The sequence below is a fragment of the Molothrus aeneus genome, chromosome 6 (assembly GCF_037042795.1).
Source record: "Molothrus aeneus isolate 106 chromosome 6, BPBGC_Maene_1.0, whole genome shotgun sequence".
In the NCBI taxonomy this organism is placed as follows: domain Eukaryota; kingdom Metazoa; phylum Chordata; class Aves; order Passeriformes; family Icteridae; genus Molothrus; species Molothrus aeneus.
This window is the reverse complement of record NC_089651.1, coordinates 26,094,634-26,117,350: the sequence shown is the minus strand read 5'-3', so window position 1 is coordinate 26,117,350 and position 22,717 is coordinate 26,094,634. Positions and strand designations below refer to the sequence as shown.

General features: G+C 38.8%; 1 protein-coding gene across 1 annotated transcript in view; it reads left to right on the top strand.

Moving 5' to 3' along the window:
- Positions 1-22,717, top strand: part of SPTBN5 (spectrin beta, non-erythrocytic 5) — a 90,654-nt gene that overhangs the window by 28,421 nt on the left and 39,516 nt on the right. The window contains exons 27-33 of the mRNA XM_066552193.1: positions 1,393-1,525; positions 2,374-2,519; positions 3,686-3,800; positions 5,688-5,798; positions 6,962-7,141; positions 11,076-11,279; positions 12,518-12,667. Coding sequence (XP_066408290.1) covers positions 1,393-1,525; positions 2,374-2,519; positions 3,686-3,800; positions 5,688-5,798; positions 6,962-7,141; positions 11,076-11,279; positions 12,518-12,667 — 1,039 coding nt within the window. The remainder of the gene's footprint in view (positions 1-1,392; positions 1,526-2,373; positions 2,520-3,685; positions 3,801-5,687; positions 5,799-6,961; positions 7,142-11,075; positions 11,280-12,517; positions 12,668-22,717) is intronic.

Here is a 22,717-nt window from a genome sequence, read left to right as displayed (position 1 = left end):
ATAATTCTGTGCATTTATGAGCTTTTCATTTTACTAAACAAGACTTCTACAATTTATTCAAGGCGTTTTGCTACATATTAAGGATTTTATATCTACCAATTTCCTCTTTATCTTTAATCATCCTCTCGTAAAGTGACTTCAGGCACCAGATTCTGGCTTGCATTTGTGGTATTTAGAATCTGCTATCAATTGGAAAAAATATTTTTAGAATGTTCCCTTAATGCTACTTTAAAATTACTTGATCTTTACGTATCGTAAGAGACATAATAATGAATTCACTTATTTATATACCCAGTGACTGTGCTAGTATGGGAAGGCTTTTATTCTTGAATAATCCTTTACTTTTAATTTCACTTTCAGTTACTATTACAGTAAGATATCTACAACAGGACAGTTGGCTTGTGAAAAGGATTTTAACACTTATAGTTTGTTTTCAGAAAGGAAAAAATGTCTGAACAACTTTGATTTTTCCCCCACAAAAATTTCACTCAGAAAAGGAAGAGGATTCTGCCAGCAGAATAACAAATAAATTAATCTGAATACTAGAACATCTAAATCTAAAGAAAATGCTGGTATTTTACCTTTCATTTTAATCTTGTTTACAGTTGAAAAAGTAAAAGCATCTATAGAAAAACATGTGAATGAAAAGTTCAGAAAAAGAAATAATCTAGAAATATCAAAACACTTCTGTGTGTTGAACACAGAAATGTTTTCATTTTTCTAAATATTAACCTGTATTTTGTGGCACCTTATTGGTGCTCTGGTTTGCACCTCCTGTCTGCATTCTCCTTGGGCTGGACTCTTAACAAGTTACATCTCTTATGATGAACATTTGTGACTCAAACTGGGAAGCCAGATTCTTCTTTTCTGCAATATTTGCACAATGGCAGGCTGACAGATGGAAAATTGATTTATTTTTTTTTTTGCTGTGGAAGCCCCATAACGTGTCTGACTGAATTATAAAGTAATCTAGACCATTGGAAATATGTAACAGGTTGGAGCAATTCTGCCAAACAGGCAATATGAGGATTGCATCCAAAGGCTTTCATAGCATCTGCTTTCCTGATGCTCAGGAAATAATTCCTTCTCATTTTCACAAGTAATTCAATTATCTTTAGAAAGACAGATCAGGACAGATCTGGAAAAAATAAAGGGGATTCTTTCTCATGGAAAGAAAAAAACCCAGCAAAAGCAATAACAAACCCCACGCAAAACCTGTCTGACAGCTGCCATCCTAAAATCATCATTTCCAAATCTGAGAAATAATCAGCTCTTTCATTACAGAGAATGCGTTTTGATGGTGAGAGGTTTTGGGGATTCATTGGAAGAAAGTTACTGATAGCCCTTCTCTTTTATTATTAATTATATTATCTTGTCTCCTTCCCCCAACAGAGGGAAGAAACTCGATGAAACTCTTCTCTTGCATGAGTTTCTACAAGAATATGAAGATCTGGAAGACTGGATCACTCAGCAGAAACAAACAGCCAGCTCTGAAGACTATGGAAATGATTATGAACATGTTTTGGTGAGCTTTTTGAGTAGCAGATTAAAAAAATCAAATAAACTGTATGTAGTGAGACTGTAAACAGATACTAAGGTTGTCCTTGAAAACTTAAAAGATAAAGTAAGAAGTAAGTATAAATAACTGGAAGATGGGAAGAGAAAAGGGTGAAGTGGATGGGAAGGACTGAAGAACAGGCAGCATTGCATCCTGTTACCATGAGGTCTGAGCTGTCTGAAACACCTGCATGCTAAAATGTCTACACCTTCAGAGAGCAAATCTTTTCTATTTTTAGTAAGTAGATATTTCAGTATGGTATCCATTTAGGATTTTTTCTTTTTTTTTTTTTTTCCTTTTTAATTGTGATTGCTGATATACAGACCTCTCACGTGGCATAGAAACCAATCTAATGTCAGCCTGTTACAAATCACTGCAATGTCAGCCTGTTAGAAATCACTACAATTCACCTGTTCATCTTAATTTTCATAATATTTATTATTTATTTCAAAATAGCTTGTGTCTTAAACCTTAAAATCAGACTACGTTATCCATTTACAGCACTGAATACACATTTGCATTCATTAAGTAAAACCACATAATTTTATAATTGAAATTCATTGCACATAGAATGCTTATTTCTACTCCCAGTAATCATGTTTATGCCTCCCATCACAAACCTCATGTTTTGCTAAGAGTTTGAAGCTTCTCATGGTCTTTGAAGGTAGAATCCTGTCATTCTCTGAAGTTTGTCTATCTCTAAGCATTATCAGCTTATTACATGTTTTATGGCTGTGTTCTGATGAGCAGGTACATTTGGAAAAAGAGAGCACTCAAAAGGGGTTTTCTCTTTATTCTTGTTTTCCCTTCTAAAGCAACTTTGTGCCAAATACGATACATTCCGACATCAGTTGGAAGCAGCTGGGAAAAGAGTTGTGGCTTTCCAGCAGCTGGCAGACAACTTGCTGAGCCAAGGGTATTCTGAGTCCTGGGAAATTCGGCAGATGCAGAAACAACTAAGGTAGGAGCATTCTGTTAGGTCTAAAATGCTTTTCTCCTTTCCATCTGCTCTCAAGGAGGAGGAAGTAACAAGAAACTAGGAAGGGATAAAGCATGTCCTCCTGATTCTCTAATTGCAAACTATGTAGTTTGCTCACACAGAATTGCTTCCAGCCTCATTTAAAAATAAACATCATACTTGCTGTTCTGGCTTCTTGTAAATTGCTTTGGAGGTGTTTTACAAGGTGAACTTCCTTTGCCCTTTGAAACAGGATCACCAGCTGAAAGGCTTGGAGTTTAGATGCTTTTTATTGCTTCTTTTTTTTGAGTTTGAATCCCATCACTGCTCTGCAGAATAACATTGAGATGCTCTGCGCTTCTTAGTTCTGGCATCAGTCCAAACTGGCCCGAAGGAGAAGTGTGTCTGCAGGCAGCTGTGGTCACCACAATGTAAGAGAGTTATTAAGCTATTAGAGAGCGTCCAAAGGAGGCCATGAGGATGATGAAGGGCCTTGAGGGGAAGCTCCTCATATGAGGAGTGGCTGAGGTCACTTGGTCTGTTCAGTCTGGAGAAGACTGAAGGGAGACCTCACTGCAGTCTGCAACTTTCTTGTGAGGGAAAGAGGAGAGGCAGAGGTTGATCTCTTCTCTGTGATGATCAGTGACAGGACCAAGGGAATGGCCTGAAGCTGAGTCAAGGGAAGCTTAACTTGGATATTAGGAAGAAGTTTCTTACCCAGAGAGTGGTTGGGCACTGAAACAGGCTCCCCAGGGAAGCAGTCACATCACCCTGAGTTCAAGAATGCATCAGATGCATGGTGTGATTCTTGGGGTATTCTGTGCAGGGCCAGGAGTTGGATTTTAATGATTCTTGTGGGTCTTTCCCAACTCAGGATATTCTATGATTATATGCTCGGTACTCCAAGTACTGCATATAAAACCTGAAAAGTGCAATTGAGGGGGGAACTCTTAAATAGGACCATTTCTTTAAGTTCCTGGAGCAAACAGGAGGACAGAGTAGGGTGAGAGACATGCTGCCATTCAGAGAATTACTCCACAGAATTTAAAGGCAGGAACTAAAATCTAAGCAAGAACAGGTTCTGTTTTCAGTATTTCTTTAGACTGTTGGTCTCCTTTATTCCTAGTTTAAATGTTTTACATTGTTCTTTTCCCCATTCTACCTTGAAGGAACTCTTGGGAGGAACTGTTGGAAATGACCAGATCACGAGGTGAGCAGCTGAGAGATGCTGAGGCTATTCACAAATGCTACCAAGATCTGACAGATGCTCTGGCCCATATTGAGGTAAAAATTCATAGGAAAATCTCATATAATGCAAACTTTATTTCAGCTTTTTTTTTTTTTGTGGAATATTCTTATGATTCTCAGCATTCTTACTGCTGACTTCAAATCCTGGGTAAATCTTAGACACATGACTGGTTACCTTATGAGAATCACTGGTGAAACAAGGTGGAGCTGGAGTTGCTGATCTGTGGGAAAAGCTGAGAAGATCAGGGTTTGCACTAAGGTGCCTCACAGTGCAATGCATATAGTGATGTAGTTTGCAGTCATCAGGCCTAAGAAACTACTGCCTTACCATCGTGGTTCTTTGTACACTGTTGTAGTTTTATGTGTGCTGAAGAACTCTCCTCTGAAAAAAGCATTTGTTTGGATTACAGTGACCATTAGCCTGGAAAGTTGTCAGGCAATCATGTGATCTGAAGTGAAAAGCTGAGCCAAAAATCTTTTCCTCTCATTCCAGTGCCCAGTACTGGCAATAATTTCAAACTGTCCCAGCATGAAAACTCGGGGGAGAAGTCTCCCAAAAAAAATCTTCAGCCTTCTGTTTTATCTGAACATCCTGAAGAATTTCACAGAGAAACCACATCCTTGCTGTAATGAGAGGTGTGGTTTCCCTAATGCAGATGTTTACAGGAGGCAGTGATCCAAGGAGTTCCACTGTTTGCAAGGCAACAGGGCTTTGTTTGGTTACATGTGATGAATTTTCTACTTGTTTGTGCTGGCAGAGGCTGCCCTATTCAACCATGTTATTCCTGTTTTCTTCCCCTGTCATGAAGAGAAAATCAAACATAATATTTCACCATTTACCACCTGGGGTTTTCAGAACCTGGTGCTTATTTAAGTTCAATGATGAAGTAGTTAATGCTGAGACAGTGACAAGTAAGGGTTTAAAAACACTTCACAGACCAGCTGTTGGTTTACCCCCATGCTGAGTTTGGTCCAGGCGACCACTACACCCTTCTTGCATTGTGTCTTGTTAACAGCTCCACACCAGGGAGGGAGAGCAGTCATCTCATCCATTCCTTCCTGTGTACTCTGGTCAGAAGCCTTCTAGGGAAAGCTGTTCTCAGAGGAGCATAGTACTAGAAGGCCTTGCTTAAGTCACAGCTCCAGTGCCTTCATAGTACAGGCAACTACAACATGCATCTCCTTCTATAGCACCTTACCAAGATACACTGTTGGTGTCCCAAACTAGCCTGTGATTCTGTTGCAGAGATGTAGTTCTTCAATGGTAAGAAATGTTCTGCTAATTTTCCCTAAACTGACCTGGAACAAATTTCTAATAATTTTAGTGACAGTGCCGTTGTCCAGCTGAAATGCCTTTTTGTTTTGCATACATTTCCAATGCATGTCTGGGTAACAACTACATCCATTCAGAACCTTTGCTGAATTAAAAAAATGTTTACATTTCCATTTATGTAGTGGTCCCTCCATTTCTCTCATCTTTACAGTAATCTTTCTTGTGCATGTATAACCAAAATTTTATCTAAAAATGGTTCACGGGAAGACCACCTGTGTCTCAAAGAATGGACTGAAACCGTTGCTTGTTAATGCTACTTTTAAGAATTCGCGGTCCCTGCAGTAAGTATTCAAGACTGATTCCCAACTCAAAGCCTGTAAGAAATTTTCTTGTATTTTCTGATCAAGGAAAGACACAAACCTTCAATTCTAACAGTCCATTTGAATAGTTTAGCCATTAAGATATTTAGAAGTGAGTTACTAGGAGTGATTTTTCTGACTTCCTTTTAGCTATCATAGTTGAGTATCTCAGAATGTCCTCAGGTGTGAAGTATCAGTTAGAGTACCCAATATTATTTAATGTAGGCTTGTAGTGAGTTTTGCTTGGAAACGGGAAAAAACCCAAAGCTTTCTCTGATTTCTTCTTTCTAGGAGAAGTCCAAAAGTATTCCAGATGATGTTGCAAAGGACATGAGAGGTGTGCAAACCCAGCTCCGAAACCATGTGGCCTTGGAGCACGAGCTCTCTGGGAATGAGCAGCAGGTAATGGCAGTCCTTTGTGGTCTTCAATGTGTAGCCAAAGTTCAGCTTTCCAAGATAAGCATAATAATAATTTGGTATTATGAACCAAATTATTACAGTCTCTCACAGAAAGCCTGGAAATCTCTAGTGATTTTCCTTCATTTTCTGGGTTTTTTAATATAATCAAGGTCTGATAGCAGTGATAAAGTAGGTAATTAAAACTTTTCAAATAAGGCACATACTGTAATAACTGCTGACAGTAGTTCAATATGACTATTGAAGTAATTCACAGGGATATTTTTGATCATGGTTTGAAATGTAGGATTATGCCAGGCTTTGTGATATGCTTATTGTCTTCTTCAAAGTGTTCCAAGTGATTATAAGGAAAAATCCAGAATCAGTTTTATGTGCAGAGAAAATTAATATTGGTACAAATTGGACTGTGAGGAAAAAGGATGGCACTCACAATACAAATATGTAAATGTAATGTAAATAAATGTAAATTTTACAAATATGTAAAATTTTATGAGAACAGGTACCTTGCATATGGGAGACTTGATTGGCTTCAACAAACTATTAAAACTAGCGTGAGTTTTCACTCTTGTATAATATATGCAATAGTATACAATAGTATATACAGTGTAAAACACAGCATGAGTTATACTGAGATTACTGAAGTTATCTTACTGAGATATCTGAAGTTATTACTTATCAGTAGCCTCAAATATTTTTGCCTTGGGGCAGTAACATTAGAATTGATCAACTTCTCGTTACTTTCAATGGTAAAAAAACATGAGACATGCATGAAGAGAATGTAGTCACAGTTAAGCTGTATGGTCAATGAGGAAAAAATTGGTTTGCTATTACTTGCATTATAACAGCAATTATAATACTACTTTCATTATCCATATAATAAATGGTATAGTAAAAAAGGGAAAACAAATCTGAAAAATCACTGTTGTGATGAGCCTTGACAAACACTGGATGTCACTATTACTCCATACAACAGACATTATAGAGGTTTTTGGTTTTTTTTTTAATATGAGAAAAGTTAAGTCAGAAAATGTTGCTTGAATTGTATTTTCATGTACAGAAAAGATAGCACTTATCAGAACTTTTCTAATATTAGCAGGATCTCCATGATGCTCTCCTTCTAACCCTCTTCTTTCACCCCCTGTGCACAGCTGCAGGAGCTGATCCACTCTGCAGATCAGGTGCTCCCCTATTGCTCCAAGAAGCAGGTGGAAGACCTGAAGGCAAAGCAGCAGGCAATAGTGACCAACTGGAAGGCCCTGAAGTCCAAAGTGGAGCAGCGCAGGAGACTCCTGGAACAAGCCTACAAGCTCTATGAGTTTCAGGCACATGTAAGCACTTGTGCCCTTTGTCCCTCACTACTTAGGGAAGGTTGCCTGCAGTGGGTGTGAATCAGAGGTTCACTTCGAAACTGGAAAAGGCTGCAAGTGCTCTCTGTGTTATCAATCAAACATTTCATGCTCGTTAATATTTAGAAAGGCGTTAGAGGATAAGGATCTTTTCTATAGGATAAGGATTTTTTTACCTTCTGTAAGAATAGAAGCTTCCATCCAGAGGTGTAAGGAATAATTGTCAGCTGTCAGAAGCAGTCACCGCTTTGCAGGAGTAGCAGTAATCTTTTCAAAGTCTTTGCAATTTCCACTGAGTAAGAGTGACAGAAAGAGATGTTACTGTCCCATTTATAATACATAAAAGTTTGTTCTCTCTCTCTCTCAGGGCATGCAATAACCCTTGATTCACTTACCTCACAGAACGTATCAAATACAACTCACTGATTTTTGCACTAACCTCTCAAGCTGCTCAAACAGGGACATGGATATATCAGCATAGCATCAAAATCAGCAATGCACAGTTGCTTTGTGTCCAAAGAACTCAGGAGGTCACTGAGCTGTGATTTGCCATGGAATACTCTGCAAATGTCAGTAGTCTCAGTGAAGGCACTTGAGCTACACCACTGCAGATCAGTAGATTATTGCTGCAAGCACTGCAGGTGCTAAACCAGCAAGAATACCCCCTTATATCATGAAAGGAGTTGCTAATGTAGATTTCAAGAATGCATTTACATTTTTTTATTCTTCAACTGTTCCAAGTGTAACTATTGTGTCAATAGTTACACTTGGAACAGTTGAAGAATAAAATACTTCTGGTAGTTCATGTTCTGCTTCCATTTTTAGTGGGAAGCAGAGAGTGTCCAGAGTATGTTCACCTGGAAAAAACTTGCTGCAAGTTTGTCTTAGGGTTCTGATCTGGGATCAAGACCACAACAGAGTGTACATGGTTGGTTTTTTTAGCATGAGAAGCATCTGCATATTCAATTAATCCACTTTAAGTCTCTTATAAGTGTTTAAATTAGCATTACCTGTCATATTTTATACAAAGAAATGTTATGTAGTTAGAGATAAAGGATGTTTATGGCAGTTTGGGGGGTTTGAGGGTTTGGTTTGTTTTTCAACTGCTACAAGTTCCACCATCATGTGCAGAACTGTTGATGGGGAAAATTAGTGTGATTCTACTGATGTAGGTGAAAAGTTCATTTGCTCACTGTCTTTCTAATAGTATCTAGGACTCATAGGAAGAACAAGGCAAACTTTTAGAATGTATTTTTCTATCATATATATTGGATTCTTGAAGTCTTCAGCCTGGAGGCATTTTCATCAGAAGGTGGATCTTGGTGGATTTGACCATTAAAATGTAGTCACTCAGAGTTCACTTCTTTATTGATTTACTTCATAGCTTACATCATAGATTTAGTTTTTGACTTCAGATAAAAAATGTTAAGTTGTCCCCATCCTCTGGGAGTGTTATTCTAATTTTTATTGCTGGAATGATGCAAAACACCTTTGGTTTGAATTTTGTCTGAAATGTGTGATGCAGCCTGTGGTCTGAATGACAAATTTATAGCTCATGTCTTGCTCTGCCAGTGTGTCCTTTGATCTCCATGACTCTTGACATCATTAAACAAAATGACAAAGCCATGTGACCATATTCTCAGTGATGTGTCTAGATGGGACTATGCCTCAGGCAACTCCCTGTCTCTGATGTCAGACTGATGGCAAAAAGTATTCCCAATCCTCTCAATTTTCACCTCCTTATGTGACAATAATTCCTGAAGAAGTGAAGAGCTGGTTCTGCAATTTGGTAAGCCTGTCTTGCTGCCCAGATGGGATAAGGCAGGATTATGCAACCATGGCTATATAACTGTAAAAAATTCAGAAACTCTACTGTTAGAGCAGCTTTGCTGCAGAATATCACCCAAACTGCTGAAGGCAAAGAGGCAACTTTGCCTTTCCTCTTTCAGCTGTGCCAAGAGGTGCACAAATTGAATGTTAGTCATAGCTGCTCAGAGCACTTTTTCCATTTGCCGTCCACAGGGCCTTTTCATTTAAAAATCATCCACAGGTTAACGGAAACAAACAAACAAAAAAATCAATTTCTATAAAATGAGAATTCTGCACCATCATCTAGTCTATCTCCTTACACCCTAGCAACTACAATTTTAATGTGATTAAATAGCAGAGCTGAACCTAACTGACAACACACAGTACAGCAGAGGGCTTCAGATCTTCCATGGAACTTTGTCAAGAAGATAAGTGTAGACACAGACTCAAAGTATTTCTCAATGATCTGAGGTTCTTACTGTGAAGTTTGTGCTAGGATCTGCACAATCAGAGTCAGGCTCTGCTTAGGAGTTTCCTGCAGACTGATGCCTACTCTATCCTTAAATATTGCTGCAGTGGTAGTCCAGTAACCTCTTATTGGCTCTTGACTTGTTCCATTGCATTATATATCCTGAGGCTTATGGATTTTTTCCTAATGCTTAGCTCAAAAATCTCAGAGAGTTTTAGACATTTGCAGTGCCAAGTGCAATGTCAGTGTCTACAGTGACATCAAGCTGTGTGAAGGAATTAGTTCTACAAATTGAAATTATGCCAACAGGTGTGCACTACCGTGGGCCCATTTAAAAGGACCACAGTCTTTTTAAAGAGTCATTTAGTAGCTGTGTTCACTGGCTTTAAAAAAGCAGTATCTTGGCTTTAAAGGCTAAAGTCAAGACCCCAGATTGGCCAGTTTCAATTTTGTGATGCTTTTCTGATTTTTTTTCCTGTCTGTCTTTACAAGATTTTCATTATATGAACAGAAATCTATGGGTAGAATGGAGCAGCCAAGAATGTATTTCCATTACATATTTTCCTTCAGTGAAAAAGCCAGCAACCATTTAAAAGATAAACAAAAAAAAATCTAGTTTTCTGCAATAAAAGAGAATTTTTCTTCAGCACTTACTATAAATAATAGTACTTTAAAATAAATTATATAAACCTGAAAGACAATTTACTACCTAAAAATTGAATAAGTTAATCCAGACATAGCTAAACTATAACCACTTTTAATCACCATAGATAAACCCTTGTATATTCCTCACAGTCCTAGTTTTTACCTACTGACATAAGAGTAAAACTCCTCCTGCAGATTCAAATAAGATGCCTAAAGTAAGAGACTGTTGAAGTATAGAATCAAATGGAGAAAAAGACATACAGAGAACAAAGTATTTTTACTTGTACAGTTTTCTTCAATCACAGTTTAAAAATAAACCTCAGGGATTTGTTTTAGCATTTTCATGCTCAGAATTGCTTCATTCATTTGGAGTTATTGCAAATGTATTTATTGGTTCATCAGATTTTGAAAGTAAACTAGCATGACATACTTGTTCCTCCCAATCTCAGTCCTATAGTTCTACATACATAATATGCTTATGCAATTTCTTCTGACCTATGATTTACCCTTTTCCCAGTTCTATTAGAGTGCATTTGTTTTTTTCCTGAAAATTCTCATTCTCATTTTAGGATATGTGCATTATCTAATTTTCCAATAGACTTGTATAAGCAAAAGTTTTCACAGAAATGTAAGATGACCTAACAGTGACCACATAAACGTAGGTTTATCCTTTATGAGGGAATCACATCAGAAAATACTTTAATAAAGATGGATTAAAGGGCAATAAATGATAACATGCTGCCACTGATATGATATGACAGTTTGATTATGATACTATAAATCATGTAACACAGTATATAGGAATTCCTGCAGTTGTGTTATCCATCCTTATGAAATTCATAGAAATACTGCAAGCACTAATGAAATATTTTATTTATCTATGATTTTATTACCTATTATTTTCTTAAAGTTAAAGAGTCAGCCTTAGATTTTCCTACCTGCTAACCTAAGCTTGAGCCCTAACCTGAATTTCCATATTTTCTGGGCTTCCAGGTATGGGACTATTTCTTATGGACAGCAGAAATAATAAGGGAAATGAGAGCCAAGGAGTCTATTCGGGACATATCTACCAGCAGCCTGAGACTCACCCAGCATCAGCAGCTGCTGGCCGAGATCGAGGCACGAGAAGAGAAGTACAGTCACGTTGTACAGCTAGGACAGTCCCTCTTGCAAGATGAGGAAATGCCATCAAAAGAGGTAATTGAAACTCCTCTGAGCTCAGTCATACATATTCAGCACTGGACCCCAAGGTAACTATGGTTCTGTATTTTATCACACTGTGAGATACAAGTCACATACTCACTTGTCCCTGTGCATGACCTACATTTGCCTCGGTATGTGACCTATCTTGGGCACAAAAACATCTGCTTCATTTCTAACTCCAGCAGCAGATGTGTAGAGGCATTTCCTAAAGGCCCCCTGCAGCAAATCTGGACTCTTTCAAGAATTTCACCATGTTCTGAGCCACGGAGTCAACTCTACAAACTTCCCAAACTTGATTTTCAAACAAGCGCTACACTTTGTATTACAGTGGTATACCTACACCAGGACAGTCTGGACAAAATCCTGTCAACCAAAGAATGAAAACACATATGAGAGAGTTTAAAGATTGACTGAAACCTTTTCTGTAGAAAAACATTACACTAGAAAATACACTAGTAAAATATACTCCCTGGAAATGAAAGATTTAAATCAAAATGTCAGTTTACTCAAGACAAATAGCTTCTAAGATTCTCAAAGCATTTATTTCTTTTCCAGTACCTACCAGCTCAACTCTCCCCTGATAATTCATTAACATGTCTCTTGAATACCTTCAGAAAAATGCAGAGTTTATGCAAGTTACTGTCCCATCTCATCAAGCTATTTCCTGAAAATTTGCTGAATATTGCACTGTATGACTATGGTAGCTAGAAATCTCGCTGACTTTAAAGTCCTTTGCCTGTAGAAAAAGGCAGGAAAAAAATCATTCATAGAAGGCATGTGGATATACAGTGTTTAAAGCTGAATAAAGTCTAGCCTTGTGGCATGAATTCACTAGAAAATTATGCTATGTTGATAATTTTTATTTTAATATCTATCATATAAAAGTTTGAAGTGCTATAATAGCACTCTTAATGCTTAAAGATAATGAAGAATTAGGATCTGATGCTAGAAGTCACACTTGAGAAACAGTTATGTTTTTTGCTCTTGGTTTGGACTGCTATATATGCTCTAAGAAGCACTTCTCCACGCAGAAATGAGGCACCTTTGATTATCTCTGTGCCCAAACAGAAGTGCTGGAACTTTTTCTAGTTGTTTGGGGTTTTTTTCTGTTTAATAAATTTGTGCCATTTAAAGCATTATCCACCACTCCACGTAATCCTCTCTTCTGTCAATTTACCCGGATTATGGGATATAAAGACCAACACAAGTTTTTAATTGGAAATTTTTTTCAGATTCAGCAAAAGCTACAGGCTTTGTTAGAAGAGAAGAAAAATGTATACAATGCATGGAGACAGAAGAAGGAATGGCTGGAGAAAATACACCAAGAACAAATGTTCTACAAGGATTGGGATCACCTTGACATGCTTCTGAACTCACAGGAGGTGAGAAAATTATAAACTTGAAATAAGCAGCTAAAATATTCAAGCATGTAAACTCTTTCAAACTAAAAATGACACTAGTGTTCACCTACAGCTTGAAATCCCTGTGCCTGTGTACAGAAAAGACAGTCTCTTTTATTGGTATTGTTTGTGTTGTGGTATCATTTGGAGACTGTAGCAATGTGCAAGAAGCCTTCCTTTCTCATGGGGCTGAGGTGTGGAACAGAAACAAGTAGATGATCCTTACCTGAAAGATAATTCACTGCAAATATACCTAAGAGGAAACATACGAGCATCACAACAGAAGAGGGAGACAAGAGTCCAATATTAGTCCACTTTACAAACAGATCTCAGCTTGCCAGCTGCTTAACCACTGAAAAATTTGGTAGGATTCAAAGAGAAAGGAAATTGTAAAGAGGGTTTGAAGGGATTTTACTTTGCAGGTGTTGCTGGAATTCTCAGCTCAGGCTGAGAGTTATGCTGGGAAAATGCAACTGGAGGAAAATGGATGTCAGCAGTGTGAGATAATACAGGAAAGTGAATTGACTTCTGAGTTTTGCAAGGACATTGATAGGAGTGTGTAGAACAACTATGAAAGGAGCATTAACTTCTGCTAGATGCAGTTGAGAAAAACGAGCTAGTGAAAAAGGCCGTCTCGTGAAAAAAAGAGGGCAGATATAATCAATGCAAAGAGACAGAAGGATGTTCTTATTATCAGCATTTTGAAGGTCTTGAAATAGATTTTTTTTCAGCATTATTGAATTATGTTTTGTCTTCCTTGCACTTTCTTTGATTCATGTAACTATTTCAAAAGGCTCCATTTTGAGGTCTGGCATTTGTTATTACAAAACTGAGTGCAATCACTCTGAAAATTCATGAATTGATAGATTGCTGCAATTGTGCTGAGACTTGACATACAAACCACATCAATGGGTTGCCCGTTGCCAAACTGAAGGATTGGTGGAATGCTGGAGGAGGTTGCACCTCTGGGTCATTTTTCATTAAGGAAAAATAATTCTTAATTCTCCAAGACCACTGAGAGCAAAATATAATGGCTCTTATTTTGCGCTGAGCTCAATTTTCCACCAGTGCTTTCCACTGGCACTAAATACTGGCACTAAATCCTTTTGGAAACTGACTCTGAGCTATGCCATGCAGTGATACTTAACCCTTTGTAGCACATGGGCCTGGAGATTTCTGCTACTCCTTCCTTAAGGAAATGCATGTCTATATAATTCTTTATAATTGGTTCTTTTAGAAAATGTGACCTGCATTCTGGATTTTGTGCCGTGAAGCAGAAAGTTTCACCTAGGTGTAAAATATTACATAGTTCTGCCCACTATTTGTTGCTTATATAGCAAATGACATGATTTGCATTACATCTACCTCAATTCCCTACCAAGCAGTGGTACATCATTGTTAAGCTCCTGCATGGGAGCTTATCAGGGGAAATGTAAACACTACAAAAGTTTGGCCACTGTATTTTTTTCTCTTTTCATTAAACGGATATCAGCCAACACACGGAGGCACTATCACTACAGCATCTGCTTTGCTCTGTGTAATGCAGGGGTAAATGTGTGGGAAGCTACTGTGGGTAGGTGATTTTTTGCTCCTCAGTTGTGACTCCTGGTTGCAAAAGTCTGTATTACTCATACATGAAAGGATATGAAGAGGTAATGCACCTGGCATTTCTGGTATGGCCCCAGCACTTTCTCTACAGGTCAGTGGCACTTCACATTACTTCTTTGTTCAGATGAATTTGCCATTGCCATAGGTTGTGACGTAGATTGCCACAGAAGGGCTGGTGTTCATCAGAAGCTAGGTAAATTCTCCTGGTGGGATCAGACCAGAAGTTTCTTCAGCCAAAGCAAAGCCTGAGAATGAAGATTGTGACCTTGAGGACCATGAAGAGCAGTTCTGTTATCAGAATCTTTTTCCCACAGTATCCTCTTTATGAACTTCAAAGGAACCTGGTGCTCGGCTTTTCTCACTGACACTAAGCATCCAGAAGGTGGAACAGTAAAGTGAGGATGCTTGGCTGTCCCTTCCAGCAGCTCTTCACACAGACCACACTTTACAATCAAGCTATCTTTTGCAGCTGCTGCCATCTGCCATATAGATCAGAATAAACAATTTGACAGCAGAGTGATGTTCCTTAGTCACTACTTGTATTTCACTTTTCTGCAGTTGAAGAACTCTTGGAAGAGAAATCTATTTCTTTTGGATTAAACTCTGTTACTACTATACAGAGTTAAAATGTGGCTGCATAGTGATACAGACAAGCAGGATGATAGGAAAGCAGCTTTTTTCAAACATATTTTTAAAAAAGAACTCAGCCAGGACATCAGCTGAAGACTCTCAAACCATTTTCCCAATAGGAATTTCATCATTTGCTGCTTTCAGAAAGGACAAAAGCAAACACAAATTCAAAAAGGATTCCTATCAGGCAAACAAATAGAAGCAATCTCTCCACCCTTTTTTTTTCTTCTGACTTTTGTGTTTGAGTTAACGCTGTTACATGCATTTCACTTCTTATGTCTGCAAAATGCCTGTGTAAGGAAGCATGCCATAACTTTTCAGTCCTATTTTGGCTGTACTTCATATGCCATAGACCAGAAGCAAGAAACAGGCAAAGGAAGAAGGTAAGAGAGGAGTATTTTAAACTAAGAATTACTACTAAGAATTGCTCTTTCATTCGCTGTCTGTGCCACTGTGACAGGTTTGACTTTAAGCCAGCATCTTATATTACATCCAAGTTACTTAAGCCTTCAAAAGATTTCTGCAGAATATCATCTACCATTGTTCTGTGCTAAGGAAAATAGAGTACATGTGAAGAAAATTAGGTAAAATCAATTTATAATTTTTTTATTGTTGTTAAGTCAGTTGTGCCATCAAATGGAACTTCTGTAGGAATCTCTTGTAGGAGCTGCAAACTGAGATCTTGTCATGCAGAGTGCAGACAATTAACAGCTGAAAAAGGGAAAGAAGGAATTTTTTTTTTTTTACTTTGAGCAGAAACTGTGTCCAATACTCTCTACTCTGTTCTGATCTTTTCACAGCAGCAGATCCACTGCTCAGGTTAGCTGCTTTTTTTTTTCCACAGATGAAATAACAGCGAGTTTGCAGGCTGTCTCTGGCAGGCACTTTTGGCTCCCTCCTACTCTGTCTGCAGTCTCACTGTCAGAACACTCAGGGAGCAGAGCCGTATGCTCCGTAATTTATCTTTCAGCCCATCCCACACTCATATCGCTTTGCAGACATGACAAGAGGTGGTAGCAGTTTTAGAAGAGCTGAGATTTTTTATTTTGAATGTGGATTTTTTTTGTTCGCATTTTTTTTCCTGGAGAATGTTTATTCATCTCCCATTCCTTTGCTTCAGTGGAAGAATGGAAATTTCCAGTGCCAAAGGAAAAAGGATTAGGACTTGATTTTAAGCACAGGGGGGAAGGCAAGCTCTGTGGCTTTGAATTTTGCATCATTTAGGACTAAGCTTCAGAATGTCATACAGGGACCATTGCTGCAAACCTTCATCTGCAACCTACATCTCCACTGTGGAAGTGCTGCTCTCTTCCTGTAGAACGACCCCACCTCCTTCTTTTGAATCTGCCGTGCAGGACAAGCCTTTTCAAGAGATGTCAGTGCCAGCTTGGCATCCTCCCACTGGTCAATCAGTTGCCAAGCTTGCGCCACGAAATGCCATCTCACCACCTAGCAGTGTGTCTTACTGCTCAAGGCTAGATGTCATCCTGGCACACACAGACCAGAGGAAAGGCTTTGGGAGCACTAGTCCCTGTGTCAGTCCTTCTGATGAGACATCCACATGTTCCAGTGCTTGCAAGGATCCTTGGGACCATGGATATGAGAGGTCTGGCACTCAGTCAACATCTGCATCTTATAAGCAATATTCAAGAAGAGAAAAAAGTGCTCATCATATTACCCCTGGAACCAGTGATCCCTTGAAGCTTGCTCTGTCTTTGCCCTCAAATTTTATTTCCTGCAAAGCTCCATCAAGCTGGACATCACGCCTAAATGTTGATCTGTCTGCTCTTCCATCTGCTTCTATGCTCCACAGCAAAAATCTGCAGTCATCCCTGGAACCTTGTGATTCACTGCCATGCCAACAACATTGCTGTAGCCAGTGCAATGTCCAAATGTCAGACCTCCACACTTCAATGAAGCTTTACATTTCAACGTGCAGCTTGATGATAAAGCCTTTTCGAGCAGGTTCCCATGGAAGCAGTCATGCTCATTCAAGTCTGCTCATGCCACAATTAGAGAAGGTGCCTGAAACTCCCTCTGGTCTTTCAACACAATCCCAGAAACCAAAACAAGGTTTCCCTTCAGGTGGGTCTCCAGCTCTGCAAATCACAAGATTTCATGTGACTTCCTCCAAGTATCCTGGCCTTCCCCAGCAGACTTTATCCAGAGACATATGGCTGTCCCCAGCTATGCTGACTGGAAGAGAAAGTTCAGCTAGCAGGAATGAGATCGTGAGTAAGGATTTAAGTCCAGAGCTGATTGTCTTTCAGAATTACCCTTCATCTAGGCCAGAGTTTAGGAAGACTCCACGTGATGGTCTAACACCTGCTCACCACAAAGTTTCCAAAATTACCTTGATACTTGCCACTCCTTGGACTGCTATGCCTATCCAGGTGGTAAGAGAATTTAGAAGAAGCCCAAATCCAACAATCTTTATCAAAACACATGATTCAGATAGAGCTGGTCCACCCTTTCACCCTGTGGAAGTTCAGGCTGGCCTCTCTCTATCAGTAAACTGTGTTTGCTGCTCAGGATTGCTTTCTAGCCACTGGACAAGATCTGGTTTGAGGCCTTCCCAGGAAACATGCACTGTAAAAAGTGTATGTCCTGACAAGCTTGTGACAAAAATGCCAGCTCCCACCACAGCTTCATCTCACAGAGACACAGCGCGCCCAGGGTCTCCATCTATTGCCGTCAACATTGCATCCTTTGGAACTGGGAGGAGAGTGGTGAAGATTTGCATTCCATTCTAGGAACATTTGCAAGCAGAAGATCTAAGTTGTGTTTAACCAGGCCATATGAATTTATTTTTGTATGCATCCATGCCATGTTCCAACTCCTTTAGAGATGACTTGCAAGACAAGAAAGCCACATGTGTTCTGCTGTCACCAAGGCTGCAGCTACAGATTGATCCAGCTGAGTGAAGATAAGGACTCTGCTCTAATCGAGCGCTTAACAAGAGTTTCATTTTAACCATTTGAGTTGTTAACACAGGATGCAACTGCTTACAGGCCTTGCATGATTGGGCCGTAGTGCTCAGCACTTTGAGGACTCAAGATTTTAGAGCCAAGAGCTGGTTTTCTTCTCTGCTAGGTTGGACTTGATGATCTCAAAGGTCTTTTCCAACCTAGTCAATTCGGTAATTCTGTAGTCAGTCTGGGACCTGGGAAAAAATCCTCAGTGTAGTTTTTCTTAGTTCTTTTCTGCTTTACTGTTTTCATTTCCTTACTTGTCAAATTATGCTGTATTTCTAAATGGTTAATTGCTGGGTTTGTAACTTTAAAAGCAAGGCTTGTTTTCAAAAGCCAAAGCATTTAAGTATGTAGGAAGAAATCAGTTTTTTCCCTTCTTAGAAAAGGAGAGGTACCACCCTTTCCTGAGGGAAAAGAAGCAAAGGGAATTTAATATCCACAGCACGTCAACTTTGGATATCCCACCAAAGTTTCCAGCAGTGAAACTATGGGGAGTTTTAGAGGAATTTAGCCTGCTTTCAGACAAATATTTCATAAGTAAATATTTAAATGATGATGTTGTATGGGTGTAAGATTCTGGTATAACACCTAATACTTACAGGGTAGGGATCAGTACTGCAAATTTTGAAGAAGGAGGAAATAGGTGTGAGGAAGCAACTATAGCAGTCATCAGAAAAACAGCAGTTTTATCTCTGTGTTTTCCCATATATATTTCCAATGGCAGATAACTATATTCTTATGCCCAGGAGACAACATGCAGTAGGGGGAGGGAAAGAAATTTTAAATACATTCAGCATTAGAATTTTGCATATAAATGGTGAGGACAGATGCCAATGATGTCACCATGGTAGAAAAAATGTAGGTTTTCTTTTTATAAACAACTTTAGTATCTTTTATTTGTCTTGTAATAGTATGATACCTTCTTACAACTTTTACTGAAATGAAGTATAGTAAAACATTTTTGTGAACCTTATATAGTCATGGTATCACGAACATTTACTTACTTTGCTAAAGCAAATTTCAGATTATTTTCATTATTATTTTTAGTATTTACTTTTATCAGAATTAAGTCAAACCACACCTTATTCTTCTCTGTCTCGGCAGATAGTTTGGACTTGCTTACATACTCTAAGTGAAGGTTTTTAAACTGATAATAATTCAGACTTTTAGTACATGGTTAGAACAGAATGATTTTCTGTGGTTTTCCAGCAATATCAGCAGCAAGCCCATGACAGGCAGTGAGAGGCAAAATCTGTGGAGCTTGTTATACTTGGAAGAGAAAAAGCAGAAGGAAGTGGATTTGCACAAATACCTAAAATATATTTTATTCTAGAGAAATAAAAACTGCTCTTCTTGGAATACAAATTTCTTTTGGGGCTGTGTCATTTTCTAGTGCATATAAATGTGAAATTGTGGCATCCAATCTCAAGTTGGAACATAGTTAATGACTGAAATGTTTCATTCAGTATTTCTTCAAAAGATAGAGCTGGCAGATGCTGTCACATAACTATGTAAATAGTATTGGTTTATTTAAAATTACTTTTTTCTTAATTGGACTTTGCTTTTAATTCTGCATTAACTTGTACAAAAAATGCAGCAGCTATGCAATGATCTCAGAAATAAGGAAAAGCTCCAGAAACAAGGATAGCTCCAGGGTTTACAATGTTAGCAACTTGAAAATTTATTCCAGAAAATCTCGGAAATCTCAAAAACCATTTTGTGGTTTTAAGCATCTTTGGAAGTCTTCACTTTAAAAAAACAAATCTGTTTTATAGTGAGTGGCTGAGTTTTTTGTGCTTTTTGTGGCTGAATATTGAATTCCCAATGTTGGGCCATGATTCCTAACAGAAACAAACTTGAAAGAAAGTTTATACCTGCTGTAATCTGTGGGAGACCCAGTAGGAGAGCTATGCAGTGTTTTATTTTTTAAATCAAAGTGTCTCATTCAGAGCAGGAGTTAGGAGACCTGTCTAAAAGTGTGCCAAAATGTGATGTTATTGGTGATAGGCCAGCACTGTGGCATGGGAGCCAATTTTTATTCTGCTTTCAGACTGGTGTAACAATTGCTTAAAACATTGTGGTTCTGATTATAGCAATGGCTGTTGTAAGATTTCTGTGTAAAATACAAATGGAAATTTTTTGCCTCAGCAGCACTGTTGGTGCTACAGGAGCTGCTCTCCTTTGAGCACATTGCCATTACCTACCCTGCAATGTATGCAGCCACTTCCCTTTTGCAGCAATTTTCTTTCTGAGCACCGGTTTTCCTACTCAGTGTCAAAACCTTGGTTGCCAAGAGCATTTACACGAACTTCTGCTTGGGGGACTTAGTCCAAAGCTTTCAGTAGTCAGGAGGACCTTTTCTCAGTGCTGTAACACACAAAGGAATTGAGCTTTGAGCACCCAGTGTCATTTGTGCTCAGTGGATTTCAGTGGGAGCAAGGCACTGAGCTCTCTGGTGGCAGCTGCTTATGAGTCATCACCCCACACCCCTGCTCTCAGATGTCTCTGTTCTCTCTCTCTAAGGAAAATAACCATCTTTACCAGTAGCTGTTCCTTGCCTTTTCTTCCATCAGAGGTATACAAGCAGGAAAACTAATAGCTGATCTTTTCTTCAGGTATCAGTTTCACTGCTAACAGCTACAAAATAAAAGTCCTGGAGATAAATCTTTTTTGACCAGAAATGGTAGATAAGCCACAAAATGTATGAGAAGCTACAGTATTTTTAAAGCGAGGTTTAAAACACCAAAATACACGGTGTTCAGGGCTAAGCCTCAGAGAGGTTCCCAGATGGGAGCAGGGGTCCATCCAGGGCCTTTTAGTGCAGTCAGACCCTGGCAAGTAGGTGTGGATTACCCTGCACATGTGTTCAAACTTGGGAAGCCTCTCCTGCAGAAGATGCTCTGTGGGGTTAAGCAGTTGTCCAGAAATGAACATCATTGTTCATTGGTTGGTTTTCTAAAAAAGCTTTCAAAGAACATATTTTCCCTCTTATAAAAATCCACCCTGTTAGACTGCTACAGGATTGTGATGCTTTGCAAAGCAAGAGTGAACTCCCTAGATGTTTTTTTGTTCCTGTGCACATCTATGGCTTAAAGGCACAGATTTACCCATGTTCTTTACTAACCCTTTTCCAAAACATTTGGCATTTGTGTTATTTCACTGATTCTGTTTCTTTCCTGCCTCTTGATTCTTTCACACTGTATAGCTGATCTCAAATTCTTCTTCCATCTCCGTTAATTGCACTTTACCCAGGCAAAGTTATTGATTGGAATTTCTCATCCTCGTCCAAATACTTGTGATTCCATGAGCTCACAAAATGGATCACACATTACACACTGCTGATAAATGCCATCACTCACAGCATGCTGATTCCCCAAAGTCTGTCCAGCCACAGACACTTCAGTGTGAACCTTATCCATGAGTAGTCTTTGCTCATGTCCCAACAGAGCCTGTAACTGAGGATTTTATGCTGCTGTTGTCTCATCACTGAAGAAGAAAAAAGCCTGTGATCAATTACATCTAATTAAAAAGAATAAATTCCTGTCAACCTGCAGAAAAGTATAGTTTTTTTCTTGATAATTGATAACTATATTCTTTATTCTTTTGCATTTGGCAAAACTGAGTGTAATAGGATGTATGGGACAAGTAATTGGGCATTCATTTTTCTTAACACCAGAACAGAGTAAGGGAACACTGCAATGCCTTTGAAACCTGTGTGAATTAGTTGGAAGAGGTGCACACTTGCACAGTATTAAAAGATGCAGAGGTTAGATTCCTTAAAACCACATTTGTTATTTGTTATTTTGGATGCTGTCTTTCTGCATCAGATTGGCAGAACACACAGTAAAAAAAATAATGCAGATAGGTTGGAATGATGGCCTGAAAAAAATGACTGATGTAATGCACTTGGTACAGGTGCAAGCTATGACATTTTTTCAGGAACGATCGGCTACATAAGTACAGGATGGAGACAAGCTGGTCTGACAGGACTTCTGAAAAGTTTCTGGAAGCTCATAGTAGATTACAAGGTGAACTTGAATTCATGGTGTTGTATAAAAGATAAGCACCATATACAGGCACATGCTGAAGATTGCAGCTCCAAAGTAACTCTGTCGTCTTCCCAGCCTTCACTCTGGCAGCTTTATTGCTTGTTGCCACTTGTTACATCAAGTCTCAAAATAAGTGGAAGTGGAGAAAACCCAGAGGAGAGCAATAAGAATAATCAGAATCAAAAATACACAGCTGTCATGGAATGATCAGTCAGATCACTGTAGTTTAACCTTGAGAAGACAGAACCCCCAGTATGTAAAATGTCTACAAACATGCTCTAGGCTGAAGCAAACATAAAAGGAATGATCTCCTGAATATGGTCAAGAGGGCAGTATGTAACAAGGTGTAGCAATAACCATGCATTTTCAGGCTAGATGTTTGGAAAATCTCGGTAATGGCTGAGGTAATAAAGCACTGGTGACAGGCTGCAAAGTCTCTGTTTTGGGAACTCTTCTAAGAAGGAATCATTTGGACATCTGTCAGACATGACAGTGATCTTGCTTGGGATTACAAGGATGGCTTAGACTTCTGGAATTCACTGCCTTGTGACCTAGTGATTAATAAGGACTGACAGGTCACTTTCCCTAGCTAGACCTGTTAATGCTTCTCTTTCTTGCTCAAGACCATGGACTTCTAACAATTAATTTCTAGCTTCTGTTGCCTCCTGTTCCTTTTTTTCACTCTCAAGTGTACTCTCAGCAGTAGAGTTAATACCTCTTCTCCCATTTATGAATCAAGATTATGGGATAATTAATTCACTGAGAAAAATAAT